Below are 16079 nucleotides of genomic sequence, written 5' to 3' on the forward strand. Positions count from 1 at the left end.
CTGGGAACAGAAGCAGGACCAGGACTGAGAACAGAAGCAGGACCAGGACTGAGAACAGAAGCAGGACCAGGACTGAGACTGGGAACAGAATCAGGACGACTTGAACCAGGACAACTCGAACCAGGACGACTTGAACCAGGACGACTCGAGTCAGGACGACTCGAACCAGGACGACTCGAACCAGGACGACTCGAACCAGGACGACTCGAGTCAGGACGACTCGAGTCAGGACGACTTGAACCAGGACGACTCGAGTCAGGACGACTCGAATCAGGACGACTCGAACCAGGACGACTCGAACCAGGACGACTCGAGTCAGGACGACTCGAGTCAGGACGACTCGAGTCAGGACGACTCGAATCAGGACGACTCGAGTCAGGACGACTTGAAACAGGACGACTTGAAACAGGACGACTTGAAACAGGACGACTTGAAACAGGACGACTTGAGTCAGGACGACTTGAGTCAGGACGACTTGACCCTAACCCCTGGATGAACACATTAACCCCTGGATGAACACATTAACCCCTGGATGAACACATTCACCTGGATGAACACATTAACCCCTGGATGAACACATTAACCTGGATGAACACATTCACCTGGATGAACACATTAACCCCTGGATGAACACATTAACCCCTGGATGAACACATTAACCTGGATGAACACATTCACCTGGATGAACACATTAACCCCTGGATGAACACATTAACCCCTGGATGAACACATTCACCTGGATGAACACATTAACCCCTGGATGAACACATTAACCCCTGGATGAACACATTAACCCCTGGATGAACACATTCACCTGGATGAACACATTAACCCCTGGATGAACACATTAACCCCTGGATGAACACATTAACCTGGATGAACACATTCACCTGGATGAACACATTAACCCCTGGATGAACACATTCACCTGGATGAACACATTCACCTGGATGAACACATTAACCTGGATGAACACATTAACCTGGATGACCTTGTCTCTTACCTTCAGGCTCTGTAGCTCCGCCTCCAGCTGTTTGGAGTACACCTCGCTGTTCTCCCTCAGCTTCCGTTCCTTCGATGCTTCGGCCTTCGCTTCATCCAGCTGGGCCTCCAGCTGTCAATCACAGAGAACAGGCCCTCAGAGAGCAGGCACTCAGAGAGCAGGCCCTCGGAGAACAGGCCCTCAGAGAGCAGGCACTCGGAGAGCAGGCCCTCGGAGAGCAGGCCCTCGGAGAGCAGCCCCTCAGAGAGCAGCCCCTCAGAGAGCAGGCCCTCAGAGAGCAGGCCCTCAGAGAGCAGGCCCTCAGAGAACAGGCCCTCGGAGAACAGGCCCTCGGAGAGCAGGCCCTCGGAGAGCAGCCCCTCAGAGAGCAGCCCCTCAGAGAGCAGGCCCTCAGAGAGCAGGCCCTCAGAGAGCAGGCCCTCAGAGAGCAGGCCCTCAGAGAGCAGGCCCTCGGAGAGCAGGCCCTCAGAGAACAGGCCCTCAGAGAGAGAGCAGGCCCTCAGAGAGCAGGCCCTCAGAGAGCAGGCCCTCAGAGAGCAGGCCCTCAGAGAACAGGCCCTCGGAGAGCAGGCCCTCGGAGAACAGGCCCTCTTTACGTGCCTTCTGACAGATTATTTAGGATTTTTGCTGCTCCTGTGTTTTCCTAACACCCCCCCTCCTCACCTCCTTGCGGTTCTTCTCGGTCTTGCGGATCTCCTGCCTCATGGCGTCCATCTTCTGCAGCAGCGCATCCATCTCCTCCTCTTTGTCCCGGAGCTGCCGGGTCAGACGCTGTTTGGAGGAGCGGAGCTCGGCTGTCCTCTCCGACAGCTCCGAGAACTCCTGCAGGGCCAGCTTCCTCTGAGAGTGCGCCTCCTTCAGCTCCTTGGTCTGAGTCCTCAGACGCTCCAGGGAGTCCGTCAGCTGCTGCTCAGAGGGGGAGGAGGAGGAGGAAGAGGAAGAAGAGGAAGAGGAGGAAGAGGAGGAAGAGGAGATGATCAGTGCCAGCCGGAGGCCGGGCATAAAGGCCTCAGCCCCCAGCACCTATGGACGTTACCTTGTGCACGTCGTCCTTCTCCTGCCGCAGCGTCTTCACCTGCCTCTCCAGCGCCTTCAGCCTGGAGGCGGAGCTCTCGTAGTCCTGCCGGAGGGTCACCGCCTCTTCCAGCTGGTGCTCCAGCCTGTCGGAGTCTGTGACATCACAGGGGCGGGGCTTGTGAATGCTGTTAAACATCTGTAAACACCTGTAAACATCTGTAAACATCTGGTTCTGACCTGCCAGCTTCTTCTTCAGCCGCTCGATCTCCTCGTTCAGCTTCTTGATCTCTTTGTCCCGGGACAGAGTTCCTCCTCCTCGCGCCGGCGCCGCCAGGGCCTGGGTGGACTCTGCAGAGACACGACACGCTTAGAGGGAACCGCAGAACCCAACAGAACCCAACAGAACCCAACAGGACCCAACAGGACCCAACAGGACCCAACAGAACCCAGCAGGACCCAACAGGACCCAGCAGGACCCAGCAGAACCCAGCAGGACCCAACAGAACCCAACAGAACCCAACAGGACCCAACAGGACCCAACAGGACCCAGCAGGACCCAACAGGACCCAACAGGACCCAACAGAACCCAACAGGACCCAACAGGACCCAACAGGACCCAACAGGACCCAACAGGACCCAGCAGGACCCAACAGAACCCAACAGGACCCAGCAGTAGGGATGGGAATCCCTACTGCTGGGTCCTCACCAAACGATTCCAAGGAACTGAAACACTGGGAACCGGTTCCCAGTGTTTCAGATTTTGCAAACGATTCCCTTTTCGATTCCAGTGGGCGCGGATGACGTCACCACGCAACGTTGCGTGGCGAGTCCAGCGCAGCCAGCAGTAAACATGGCGCCCAAGCGGTACAAACGCTCGAAAGTTTGGTTACACATCCCTATAAAAGACGACAACAGGGCAACTTGCAAAGTGAATATTTCACCAAAGGGAGGAAATACTACCAACATGCAATAACTATGAATGAATGTCGCGTTTTCGATCCGCTCCGGACTAACGTTGGTGAATCTGAACCCAGCAACGTTAGCAACGTTAGCAACGTTAGCATGTCCTCGGCTAACACTGCAGGTAACTAACTAACAAACACTGCCTATCATGTTAGCACCATTTGCCTGATTGTAAAAGCTGCTGTTAGTAACGGTTAAGGTTAAATGAATGCCTTCTCAGGCATTACATTTAGATGAAATCATGAGAGGCAGAGCCTGACTGGCTCAGAGCCAGAGGCTGGTGGTACTACCCCCAGTTCACCTCTACCTCCAGCTTCTCCTTTCACCAGAGCAGGAAGAGTTAAATTACCCAGGCCAGGATAGACCAATGTGGACCTCACCGTTGTTGGGTTTGTGAGGTCATGACTCGTGTTACTTCTAAACTAAACAAAGTTGATGCTGATCGACCGGTTTGTTGTCCTTTTTCTCCAAATGAGAATCGATAAGGGAACCGACAAAGAACCGAATCGTTAAGCAGAATCGAAAATGGAATTGGAATCGTAAAAATCTTATCAATTCCCATCCCTAGATCCAGCAGAACCCAACAGAACCCAGCAGGACCCAACAGACCCGGGCCTCACCCTGCAGCCTCCGGTTCAGCTCCTGCTTCTCCTGCTCCAGGCGCCGGATCCTCCTCTCGAACGCCTCCACCTCCGGCCCGCCGGCCCCCGGCGCCGCCCGGCTGATGGCGCAGCGGTCCGAGAAGCAGCTGTCGGTGGTGAAGGTGAAGCCCACGAAGGGCAGGTGCTGGCCGGTGAAGCCGGTGTGAGACACCGGAGGTCCGATGTCCTGCAGAATCGAAAATGGAATTGGAATCGTAAAAACTGGGAATTTTCAAAATTGAAGGTCGGCTCTTCTAGGGAACTTAAATACAGTTGAGGAAAGTATATTTTAGCATAATCTTGACTAAAACAAACAGATGCCGTTCCTGTGGGGTCAGGAGATGGGTAATATTGAACCCAACACTCCTGTTTTTGTTCATCCATGAAACGAGTAATTAGAACGTGTTCTACTCTACTTACAAATAAATCTGTTGAAAACATTTTGTATGGATGTTTTCTTATGACTTCTGTTTATATTTATGCTTGGATATAATATATTCCCAGTAAGTTCTCCTAAATTCCCATTAGTTCCCATTATTCCCATGGAAAGTTTCCAAAATGGAATATATCCGAAATTCCCAAGCTTAACTTCCCATTGAAACTTTCCGGAAATTTACCGGAAATTTTCCGCCCCTTTTGCAACCCTCGTCACGACTCGTGTTACTTCTAAACTAAACAAAGTTGATGCTAATCGACTGGTTTGTTGTCCTTTTTCCCCAAATGAGAATCGATAAAGAACCGAATCGTTGAGCAAATCGAAAATGGAATTGGAATCGTAAAAATCTTATCGACTCCCGTCCCTGCTGGGCGGGCGGCGCCCGGCCCGAGCCTCACCGGGTTCTTCAGAACGTCGTCGTCCACGTCGAAGTTAGAGGTGTCGGTGGGCGAGGACACGTCGGGGATGTAGGGCGCCTCGGCGGCCCGGATGTTGTCCCAGTCGATGCCGCAGAAGAACGGGTGGCTCTTGAAGTCGGAAATGCCGTTGAGGCCGAGGCGACGCTCCCGGGAGCAGAGCAGGCGCTGGATCAGGTCCTTGGCGTGCTCCGACACGTCGCTCACGTGGGCCGGGAACTGGAAGCGATCCTGGAAACAGGAGCAGAGCGTCAGACAGGAAGTGGCGTCCGTCCCCCCGAGGGTTCGAATTTAGAAACGAGGAAGTGGGTCGAGAGCCCGGAGAGACGAGTGACCTGGAACCGGAGTAATCTGATTACACCCGGAGGGGGGCGGGGCTCACCTCGTGGTTCATTATCTTCCCGTAGGTTTCCACCAGCGACTCGGCGTAGAACGGCGTCTCCCCGTACAGCATCTCGTACACGCACACGCCCAGAGACCACCAGTCGCACTCGGGCCCGTAGCGCCCCATGCCGTCCTCCATGGCCTGCAGGATCTCAGGGGAGATGTAGTCCGGGGTCCCCACCGCCACCGAGGACTGCACCTGCAGGGGAGGCGGGACGTTACACCTGTCCGTTACACCTGTTACTGTTACACCTGTTACGTTACAACTGTCCGTTACACCTGTTACTGTTACACCTGTTACGTTACAACTGTCCGTTACACCTGTTACTGTTACACCCGTTAATCCTGTTACTGTTACACCCGTTACACCTGTTACTGTTACACCCGTTACACCTGTTACTGTTACACCTGTTACTGTTACACCTGTTACCGTTACACCTGTTACACCTGTTACTGTTACACCTGTTACTGTTACACCTGTTACCGTTACACCTGTTACCGTTACACCTGTTACCGTTACACCTGTTACCGTTACACCTGTTACCGTTACACCTGTTACGTTACAACTGTCCGTTACACCTGTTACCGTTACACCTGTTACTGTTACACCTGTTACTGTTACACCTGTTACTGTTACACCTATTACCGTTACACCTGTTACGTTACAACTGTCCGTTACACCTGTTACTGTTACACCCGTTACTGTTACACCTGTTACTGTTACACCTGTTACTGTTACACCTGTTACTGTTACACCTTTTACTGTTACACCTGTTACTGTTACACCTTTTACTGTTACACCCGTTACTGTTACACCCGTTACCGTTACACCTGTTACCGTTACACCTGTTACTGTTACACCCGTTACACCTGTTACTGTTACACCCGTTACACCTGTTACCGTTACACCCGTTACACCTGTTACTGTTACACCCGTTACACCTGTTACTGTTACAACTGTCCGTTACACCTGTTACTGTTACACCCGTTACTGTTACAGCTGTTACTGTTACACCTGTTACACCTGTTACACTTACACCTGTTACACCTGTTACACCTGTTACCGTTACACCTGTTACCGTTACACCCGTTACTGTTACACCTGTTACCGTTACACCTGTTACCGTTACACCTGTTACCGTTACACCTGTTACCCTTACACCTGTTACTCTTACACCTGTTACCGTTACACCTGTTACTGTTACACCTGTTACCGTTACACCTGCTACTGTTACACCTGTTACAGTTACACCTGTTACCGTTACACCTGTTACTGTTACACCTGTCCGTTACACCTCTTACTGTTACACCTGCTACTGTTACACCTGTTACACCTGTTACACCTGCTACTGTTACACCTGTTACACCTGTTACCGTTACACCTGTCCCCGTTACACCTGTCCCCGTTACACCTGTCCCCGTTACACCTGTTACCGTTACACCTGTTACCGTTACACCTGTTACTGTTACACCTGTCCGTTACACCTGTCCGTTACACCTGTTACTGTTACACCTGTTACCGTTACACCTGTTACTGTTACACCTGTTACACCTGTTACACCTGTCCCCGTTACACCAGTTACACCTGTTACCGTTACACCTGTTACCGTTACACCTGTTACCGTTACACCTGTTACCGTTACACCTGTCTGTTACACCTGTTACCGTTACACCTGTCCGTTACACCTGTTACCGTTACACCTGTCACCGTTACACCTGTTACCGTTACACCTGTTACACCTGTCACCGTTACACCTGTCCGTTACACCTGTTACCGTTACACCTGTCCGTTACACCTGTTACACCTGTTACCGTTACACCTGTCCGTTACACCTGTCCGTTACACCTGTCCGTTACACCTGTTACCGTTACACCTGTCACCGTTACACCTGTCACCGTTACACCTGTCCGTTACACCTGTTACCGTTACACCTGTTACCGTTACACCTGTTACACCTGTCACCGTTACACCTGTCACCGTTACACCTGTTACCGTTACACCTGTCCGTTACACCTGTTACCGTTACACCTGTTACCGTTACACCTGTTACACCTGTCACCGTTACACCTGTCACCGTTACACCTGTTACCGTTACACCTGTCCGTTACACCTGTTACCGTTACACCTGTTACCGTTACACCTGTCCGTTACACCTGTTACACCTGTCACCGTTACACCTGTTACCGTTACACCTGTTACCGTTACACCTGTTACCGTTACACCTGTCTGTTACACCTGTTACCGTTACACCTGTTACCGTTACACCTGTTACCGTTACACCTGTCTGTTACACCTGTTACCGTTACACCTGTCTGCCACACCTGTCCCTCACACCTGATCAATTTTGTAATCTCAATCTGGCTCCCCTGTGGCCTTGGCTGCCAGCTGCAACTTCTCCTAGATGTTATGTAAACAAGACGCTCTGTCCCATGTGCTCCCTCCCCTTCCTGAGGGTTTCCAGGGGACACCTGTCCCCCCACACACCTGTCCCCTGTCCCCTGTTCGCGTGCCTTACCGTGCCGTCCTCCATCATCCGGAGACACGAGCCGAAGTCAGCCAGCCGGATGTGGCCGTTGGCATCCAGCAGGATGTTGTCTGGTTTGATGTCTCTGAGGAAACAGACGGTGACATCACAGGTCATCAGGCTATCGGGGGGCTTTCTACACACACGTCTACTGGGATGATGTCATCGACGCACAGCTCATTCATTATTACGTGTTTTATGCCAGAAATAAGGTCCAGGTTTAAAGAAGCGAACTTCCCCTTTAAATAAAGCTTTCTGGGTTGGAACAGTTGGCAGGATGCGAGGACATTTCCCAGGAAGCACTGGCTGTGTTCCAAACCGCATACTTCTCCTACTACTCATACTAACTTTCTGAGTTAGTATGCAAGTTTGAGTAAGCAGAAGTTCCCGGATGCATACTAGATTCTCCTAAATGTTGGGTATGCATCATGAGGTTACTACTCATACTCAAACTACCCAAGACGCAACGTAACTTGACGTCGCCGATCGTCATTTCCTGTCAAAACGGCAGTTTCAAGCTAGCTACAACGAGGGTAGGTTCACTTCCTGTTTTCAAAACAAAAGCACCAATTGTATGGTAATGGCTTTCCCTATGATAAAAGGCAACGGGTATTTTATTTTGGTGAAAATAACCGGAAGTGCGTTGCTCACTGCGGCTAGCTTTAGTAGCGCCGAATTCGTGGGAACAAAATTGTAAAAAGCCGGTATTTTGTCAGGTTTTCAACACGTTGGGGATCTAAACGACTACTTTCTCACCTGAAAATGTTTCAAATGTTGCTAAAGTTTGCAGAGTTTAGAGCTTAAGAGTAATCAGCTTCAGGCCGGCTGATTTCGGCTCGGGCAGGAGCGAAATGCATTGTTGGTAAACGCTCTGCATACTGTCTGATCGATGAGTATGTAGTATGTAGTATGCACTGTGTAGTGTGTAGTATGTAGTATGCAGTATGTAGTGTGTAGTGTGTAGTGTGTTGTGTGTAGTATGCAGTATGTAGTATGTAGTATGCAGTATGTAGTATGTAGTGTGTAGTGTGTTGTGTGTAGTATGCAGTATGTAGTATGTAGTGTGTTGTGTGTAGTATGCAGTATGCAGTATGCCGTATGCAGTATGTAGTATGCAGTATGCAGTATGCCGTATGCAGTATGTAGTATGCAGTATGCAGTATGCAGTATGCCGTATGCAGTATGTAGTATGCAGTATGTAGTATGTCGTATGCAGTATGTAGTATGTAGTGTGTAGTGTGTAGTATGCAGTATGCAGTATGTAGTGTGTCGTATGCAGTATGTTGTATGTAGTATGTAGTATGCAGTATGCCGTATGCAGTATGTAGTGTGTAGTGTGTAGTATGCCGTATGTAGTATGTAGTATGCCGTATGCAGTGTGTAGTATGTAGTGTGTAGTATGCCGTATGCAGTATGTAGTATGTAGTATGCCGTATGCAGTGTATAGTATGTAGTGTGTAGTATGCAGTATGTAGTGTGTAGTATGTCGTATGCAGTGTGTAGTATGTAGTGTGCAGTATGCCGTATGCAGTATGTAGTATGCAGTATGTATTATGTAGTATGCAGTATGTAGTGTGTCGTATGCAGTATGTTGTATGTAGTTCTACATACTGCAGTATGTATTATGTAGTATGTAGTGTGTAGTATGCAGTATGTTGTATGCAGTATGTAGTGTGTAGTATGCAGTATACAGTGTGTAGTATGTAGTATGCAGTATGTAGTATGTCGTATGCAGTATGTAGTATGTAGTATGTCGTATGCAGTATGTAGTATGTAGTATGTAGTGTGTCGTATGCAGTATGTTGTATGCAGTATGTAGTGTGTCGTATGCAGTATGCAGTATACAGTGTGTAGTGTGTAGTATGCAGTATGTAGTATGTCGTATGCAGTATGTAGTATGTAGTATGTAGTGTGTCGTATGCAGTATGTAGTATGTAGTATGTAGTGTGTCGTATGCAGTATGTTGTATGCAGTATGTAGTGTGTCGTATGCAGTATGCAGTATACAGTGTGTAGTGTGTAGTATGCAGTATGCAGTATGTTGTATGCAGTATGTAGTGTGTAGTATGCAGTATGCAGTATACAGTGTGTAGTGTGTAGTATGCAGTATGTAGTATGTCGTATGCAGTGTGTAGTGTGTAGTATGCAGTATGCAGTATGCAGTATGTAGTATGCAGTATGCAGTGTGTAGTATGCAGTATGCAGTATGTAGTGTGTAGTATGCAGTATGCAGTATGTAGTATGTAGTGTGTCGTATGCAGTATGTAGTATGTAGTATGTAGTGTGTCGTATGCAGTATGTTGTATGCAGTATGTAGTGTGTCGTATGCAGTATGCAGTATACAGTGTGTAGTGTGTAGTATGCAGTATGTAGTATGTCGTATGCAGTATGTAGTGTGTAGTATGCAGTATGCAGTATACAGTGTGTAGTGTGTAGTATGCAGTATGTAGTATGTCGTATGCAGTGTGTAGTGTGTAGTATGCAGTATGCAGTATGTAGTATGCAGTATGTAGTATGCAGTATGCAGTATGTAGTATGCAGTATGCAGTATGTAGTATGCAGTATGCAGTATGTAGTATGCAGTATGCAGTGTGTAGTATGCAGTATGTAGTATGTAGTGTGTCGTATGCAGTATGTAGTATGTAGTATGTAGTGTGTCGTATGCAGTATGTTGTATGCAGTATGTAGTGTGTCGTATGCAGTATGCAGTATACAGTGTGTAGTGTGTAGTATGCAGTATGTAGTATGTCGTATGCAGTATGTAGTGTGTAGTATGCAGTATGCAGTATACAGTGTGTAGTGTGTAGTATGCAGTATGTAGTATGTCGTATGCAGTGTGTAGTGTGTAGTATGCAGTATGTAGTATGCAGTATGTAGTATGCAGTATGCAGTATGTAGTATGCAGTATGCAGTGTGTAGTGTGTAGTATGCAGTATGCAGTATACAGTGTGTAGTGTGTAGTATGCAGTATGTAGTATGTCGTATGCAGTGTGTAGTGTGTAGTATGCAGTATGCAGTATGCAGTATGTAGTATGCAGTATGCAGTGTGTAGTGTGTAGTATGCAGTATGCAGTATGTAGTATGTAGTGTGTAGTATGCAGTGTGCAGTGTGTAGTATGCAGTATGTAGTATGCAGTATGCAGTGTGTAGTGTGTAGTATGCAGTATGCAGTATGCAGTATGTAGTATGTAGTATGCAGTATGTAGTGTGCAGTATGTAGTATGTAGTGTGTAGTATGCAGTGTGCAGTATGCAGTATGCAGTATGTAGTATGCAGTATGTAGTATGTAGTGTGCAGTATGCAGTATGCAGTATGCAGTATGTAGTATGTAGTGTGTAGTATGCAGTGTGCAGTATGCAGTGTGTAGTGTGTAGTATGCAGTATGTAGTATGCAGTATGCAGTGTGTAGTGTGTAGTATGCAGTATGCAGTATGCAGTATGTAGTATGCAGTATGTAGTGTGCAGTATGTAGTATGTAGTGTGTAGTATGCAGTGTGCAGTATGCAGTATGCAGTGTGTAGTGTGTAGTATGCAGTATGCAGTATGCAGTGTGTAGTGTGTAGTATGCAGTATGTAATTTGTCGTATGCAGTATGCAGTGTGCAGTGTGCAGTATGCAGTATGCAGAGTGCAGTATGCTGTATGCAGTATGCAGTATGTAGTATCCAGTATGTAGTATCCAGTATAGCCGCTTTCGGACAGACCGTTCTAAGAAAGTAGTTATCAGAACTACCCTCCTCGAATTTCGTTCTGATAACTATCCTTCCCCAGCGGAACTGTTTCAGTCTGCATTCGCACATGAGTCGGGACCTGATAGGGACTGATGCGCCGCGCGCAGCCGTCTGCTTCAGTGACGTGTTAGCCGTTAGCCATTTAGCGCTACATTCAAACACAAAAAAAACGGTAAAAGTAAGGAGAGTAGAAAAAACACCACCAAGAAGCTAATATGGAGAGTGGGGAGGCCACTGTGTTTATGGTCTGCATGATGGTGATATTAATCATGGACAATCACATCAGGCGTCTAATATCGAGGCTGGAAGAGCTCACAGAGAGAGTCAGGAGATCCTTTTTCATTTCATGAAGGAAGAAAGGAGAGCAGCGCTGCAGACAAATGAGACCAGTGTAAGTTTAACTCATTAAACACCCGCCGGTTGTGTCCGTGTATGAGTAAACATTTCAGCCGTGATAGCATGACATGGGGCGTAGCTACCACCACACACCTCCGTTAGATTAGTTCTATAGAACCATGAAAAGACCCGACCTCGGAGAAGGAGCTAAATAGTTATAGGAACTAAGGGAGAAAGCCCCGAGTTCCTGTATGTCCGAACACGGGAGAAAACGGCCCCGCGGATTAAAAGGTTATTAGAACTGCCAAAGGTTCCTACAGTCCCAAAGCGGCTTATGTAGTATGCAGTATGTAGTATCCAGTATGTAGTATGCAGTATGTAGTATGTAGTATGCAGTATGCAGTATGTAGTATGCAGTATGCAGTATGTAGTATGTAGTATGCAGTATGCAGTATCCAGTATGTAGTATGTAGTATGCAGTATGTAGTATCCAGTATGTAGTATGCAGTATGTAGTATCCAGTATGTAGTATCCAGTATGTAGTATGCAGTATGTAGTATCCAGTATGTAGTATCCAGTATGTAGTATGCAGTATGCAGTATGTAGTATGTAGTATGCAGTATGCAGTATCCAGTATGTAGTATGTAGTATGCAGTATGCAGTATCCAGTATGTAGTATGCAGTATGTAGTATCCAGTATGTAGTATCCAGTATGTAGTATGCAGTATGCAGTATGTAGTATGTAGTATGCAGTATGCAGTATCCAGTATGTAGTATGCAGTATGCAGTATGTAGTATCCAGTATGTAGTATGCAGTATGTAGTATGCAGTATGCAGTATCCAGTATGCAGTATGCAGTATGCAGTATGCAGTATCCAGTATGCAGTATGCAGTATCCAGTATGCAGTATGCAGTATCCAGTATGCAGTATGCAGTATCCAGTATGCAGTATGCAGTATGTAGTATGCAGTATGCAGTATCCAGTATGCAGTATGCAGTATCCAGTATGTAGTATGTAGTATGCAGTATGCAGTATCCAGTATGCAGTATGCAGTATGCAGTATCCAGTATGTAGTATGTAGTATGTAGTATGCAGTATGCAGTATCCAGTATGTAGTATGCAGTATGCAGTATCCAGTATGTAGTATGTAGTATGCGGTTTTGAACACAGCCCCGGTTCCCAGGAACAGCACTTCCTGTCTGAACGGGTCATGTGACCCCCTAACCCTAACACCTGAGCCCAGGTGAGCCCAGGTGAGCCCAGGTGAGCCCAGGTGAGCTGGTACCTGTGGATGTAGTGCTGCAGGTGGATGGAGTGGATGGCCAGAACCATCTCTGCCACGTAGAACCGGGACATGTCCTCAGGGAGCCGGTCCTCAAACTTGCTGAGCAGGGTCAGCAGGTCTCCACCCACGTAGTAGTCCATCACCAGGTACTGCCGACAGGGGGACAGGTGAGGACAGGTGGGGACAGGTGGGGTCAGGTGGGGACAGGTGGGGACAGGTGGGGACAGGTGGGGTCAGGTGAGGTCAGGTGGGGACAGGTGGGGACAGGTGGGGACAGGTGAGGACAGGTGGGGACAGGTGGGGACAGGTGGGGTCAGGTGGGGTCAGGTGAGGTCAGATGGGGACAGGTGGGGACAGGTGGGGTCAGGTGGGGTCAGGTGGGGACAGGTGAGGTCAGATGGGGACAGGTGGGGTCAGGTGGGGTCAGGTGAGGTCAGATGGGGACAGGTGGGGACAGGTGAGGTCAGGTGAGGACAGGTGGGGTCAGATGGGGACAGGTGGGGTCAGGTGGGGACAGGTGAGGTCAGGTGAGGACAGGTGGGGACAGGTGGGGTCAGGTGGGGACAGGTGGGGACAGGTGAGGTCAGGTGGGGTCAGGTGGGGACAGGTGGGGACAGGTGGGGACAGGTGAGGACAGGTGAGGACAGGTGGGGACAGGTGGGGTCAGGTGGGGACAGGTGGGGACAGGTGGGGACAGGTGAGGTCAGATGGGGACAGATGGGGACAGGTGGGGACAGGTGAGGACAGGTGGGGACAGGTGGGGTCAGGTGGGGACAGGTGGGGACAGGTGGGGACAGGTGAGGTCAGATGGGGACAGGTGGGGTCAGGTGGGGACAGGTGGGGTCAGGTGGGGTCAGGTGAGGTCAGATGGGGACAGGTGGGGTCAGGTGGGGACAGGTGAGGTCAGGTGAGGTCAGATGGGGACAGGTGGGGTCAGATGGGGACAGGTGGGGTCAGGTGGGGTCAGGTGAGGTCAGATGGGGACAGGTGGGGTCAGGTGGGGTCAGGTGAGGTCAGATGGGGACAGGTGGGGTCAGGTGGGGACAGGTGAGGTCAGGTGAGGTCAGGTGGGGACAGGTGGGGTCAGGTGGGGTCAGGTGGGGACAGGTGGGGACAGGTGGGGACAGGTGGGGTCAGGTGGGGTCAGGTGAGGTCAGATGGGTACAGGTGGGGTCAGGTGGGGACAGGTGAGGTCAGGTGAGGACAGGTGGGGACAGGTGGGGTCAGATGGGGACAGGTGGGGTCAGGTGGGGTCAGGTGAGGTCAGATGGGTACAGGTGGGGTCAGGTGGGGACAGGTGAGGTCAGGTGAGGACAGGTGGGGACAGGTGGGGTCAGGTGGGGTCAGGTGGGGACAGGTGGGGACAGGTGAGGTCAGATGGGGTCAGGTGGGGACAGGTGAGGTCAGATGGGGACAGGTGGGGACAGGTGGGGTCAGGTGGGGACAGGTGGGGACAGGTGGGGACAGGTGGGGTCAGGTGGGGTCAGGTGAGGTCAGATGGGTACAGGTGGGGTCAGGTGGGGACAGGTGAGGTCAGGTGAGGACAGGTGGGGACAGGTGGGGTCAGATGGGGACAGGTGGGGTCAGGTGGGGTCAGGTGAGGTCAGATGGGTACAGGTGGGGTCAGGTGGGGACAGGTGAGGTCAGGTGAGGACAGGTGGGGACAGGTGGGGTCAGGTGGGGTCAGGTGGGGACAGGTGGGGACAGGTGAGGTCAGATGGGGTCAGGTGGGGACAGGTGAGGTCAGATGGGGACAGGTGGGGACAGGTGGGGTCAGGTGGGGACAGGTGGGGACAGGTGGGGACAGGTGGGGACAGGTGGGGACAGGTGGGGTCAGGTGGGGTCAGGTGGGGACAGGTGGGGTCAGGTGGGGACAGGTGGGGTCAGCGCCCGGCGGGAGGACTGAGCCGGACCATAACCGGGACTTACCAGGAAGTTGTCGTCCTGAAAGGCGTAGTGCAGGGTGGTGATCCACTGACTGTCCCCTCTGACCAGGACGTCCCGCTCCTCACGGAAACACGCCGTCTGCAGAGAGAACGGGGACACGCCTCAGGGACACGCCTCAGGGACACGCCTCAGGGACACGCCTCAGGGACACGCCTCAGAGAAGAAGGTAACTCTAACCCACCTCAGCGCGCTTCAGCATCTCCCACTTATTCAGGATCTTCATGGCGTAGACCTGCTCCGAGTTCCTCAGCTTCACCACGGCCACCTGAAAGGGGGGGGGGCATCAACAGGGAGTCAGCTGCTGGTTAGTTAACGGTTAGTTAGTTGGTTAGCTGGTAAGTTAGACAGACAGAGGGGAGGGTTACATTAGATCTTCTTTTGCAGTTTTATAAATAGGTCCAGCAGGGAGGTCCAGAGGCTACCGGGTTAGGGTCTCCCTCTAACCGGGTTTGGGTGTCCCTCTAACCGGGTTAGGGTCTCCCTCTAACCGGGTTAGGGTCTCCCTCTAACCGGGTTAGGGTCTCCCTCTAACCGGGTTTGGGTGTCCCTCTAACCGGGTTAGGGTCTCCCTCTAACCGGGTTAGGGTCTCCCTCTAACCGGGTTAGGGTCTCCCTCTAACCGGGTTTGGGTGTCCCTCTAACCGGGTTAGGGTCTCCCTCTAACCGGGTTAGGGTGTCCCTCTAACCGGGTTAGGGTCACCCTCTAACCCCACAGGTGGATCTGAGCTCCAGAACTATTCTGGTTCTGATCATCTGATGGAGAGCAGCCCTCAGCACGGTGATTCGGGTTGTTCACAGATACCCTGTAGTTCCAGTGGAAATTCGTTATAAGGCCATCGTTCTTGTGGTCCAGAAGGACGGGTCTATCCGGTTCTGTGTGGACTATCCCAAGGGGAATGCCGTTTCACGGTTTCAGGCCTATCCGAGCTCCCGGGTCGACAAGCTCCTGGATCGCTGGATTTAACCAAAGACTACTGGCAGACTCCCTCTCCAGAGTCCAAGGAGAAAACGGCCTTCTTCACTCCGCACGGTTTGTACCAATTTGTCCGACTTCCGTTGGGGTTGTTCGGGGCCACGTTCCAACGCCTCATGGACCGGGTGCTGCGCCCGCATGCTGCATATGCTGCCGCCTACCTGGATGATGTCATCATCCATAGCAACAGCTGATCCAGATGTGGACGCACCCGAGAGGTCCGGCTGATTCCAGATGTGGACGCACCCGGGAGGTCCGGCTGATTCCAGATGTGGACGCACCCGGGAGGTCCGGCTGATTCCAGATGTGGACGCACCCGGGAGGTCCGGCTGATTCCAGATGTGGACGCACCGGGGAGGTCCGGCTGATTCCAGATGTGAACGCACCCGGGAGGTCCGGCTGATTCCAGATGTGAACGCACCG

General features: G+C 50.8%; 1 protein-coding gene across 8 annotated transcripts in view; it reads right to left on the minus strand.

The window, feature by feature from the left end:
- The window catches only part of cdc42bpb (CDC42 binding protein kinase beta (DMPK-like)), a 47271-nt gene that overhangs the window by 26616 nt on the left and 4576 nt on the right, over positions 1-16079 (minus strand). For all 8 annotated transcript variants that reach the window (XM_075459860.1, XM_075459859.1, XM_075459858.1 and 5 more), the window contains exons 3-13: positions 14865-14948; positions 14666-14761; positions 12737-12885; positions 7377-7470; positions 4859-5059; positions 4459-4707; positions 3604-3811; positions 2258-2368; positions 2040-2173; positions 1667-1909; positions 1004-1114 (exon numbers count right to left, since the gene is read on the minus strand). In XM_075459860.1, coding sequence (XP_075315975.1) covers positions 1004-1114; positions 1667-1909; positions 2040-2173; positions 2258-2368; positions 3604-3811; positions 4459-4707; positions 4859-5059; positions 7377-7470; positions 12737-12885; positions 14666-14761; positions 14865-14948 — 1680 coding nt within the window. The remainder of the gene's footprint in view (positions 1-1003; positions 1115-1666; positions 1910-2039; positions 2174-2257; positions 2369-3603; positions 3812-4458; positions 4708-4858; positions 5060-7376; positions 7471-12736; positions 12886-14665; positions 14762-14864; positions 14949-16079) is intronic.

This window comes from Odontesthes bonariensis, chromosome 24 (genome assembly GCF_027942865.1).
Source record: "Odontesthes bonariensis isolate fOdoBon6 chromosome 24, fOdoBon6.hap1, whole genome shotgun sequence".
Lineage (NCBI taxonomy): Eukaryota > Metazoa > Chordata > Actinopteri > Atheriniformes > Atherinopsidae > Odontesthes > Odontesthes bonariensis.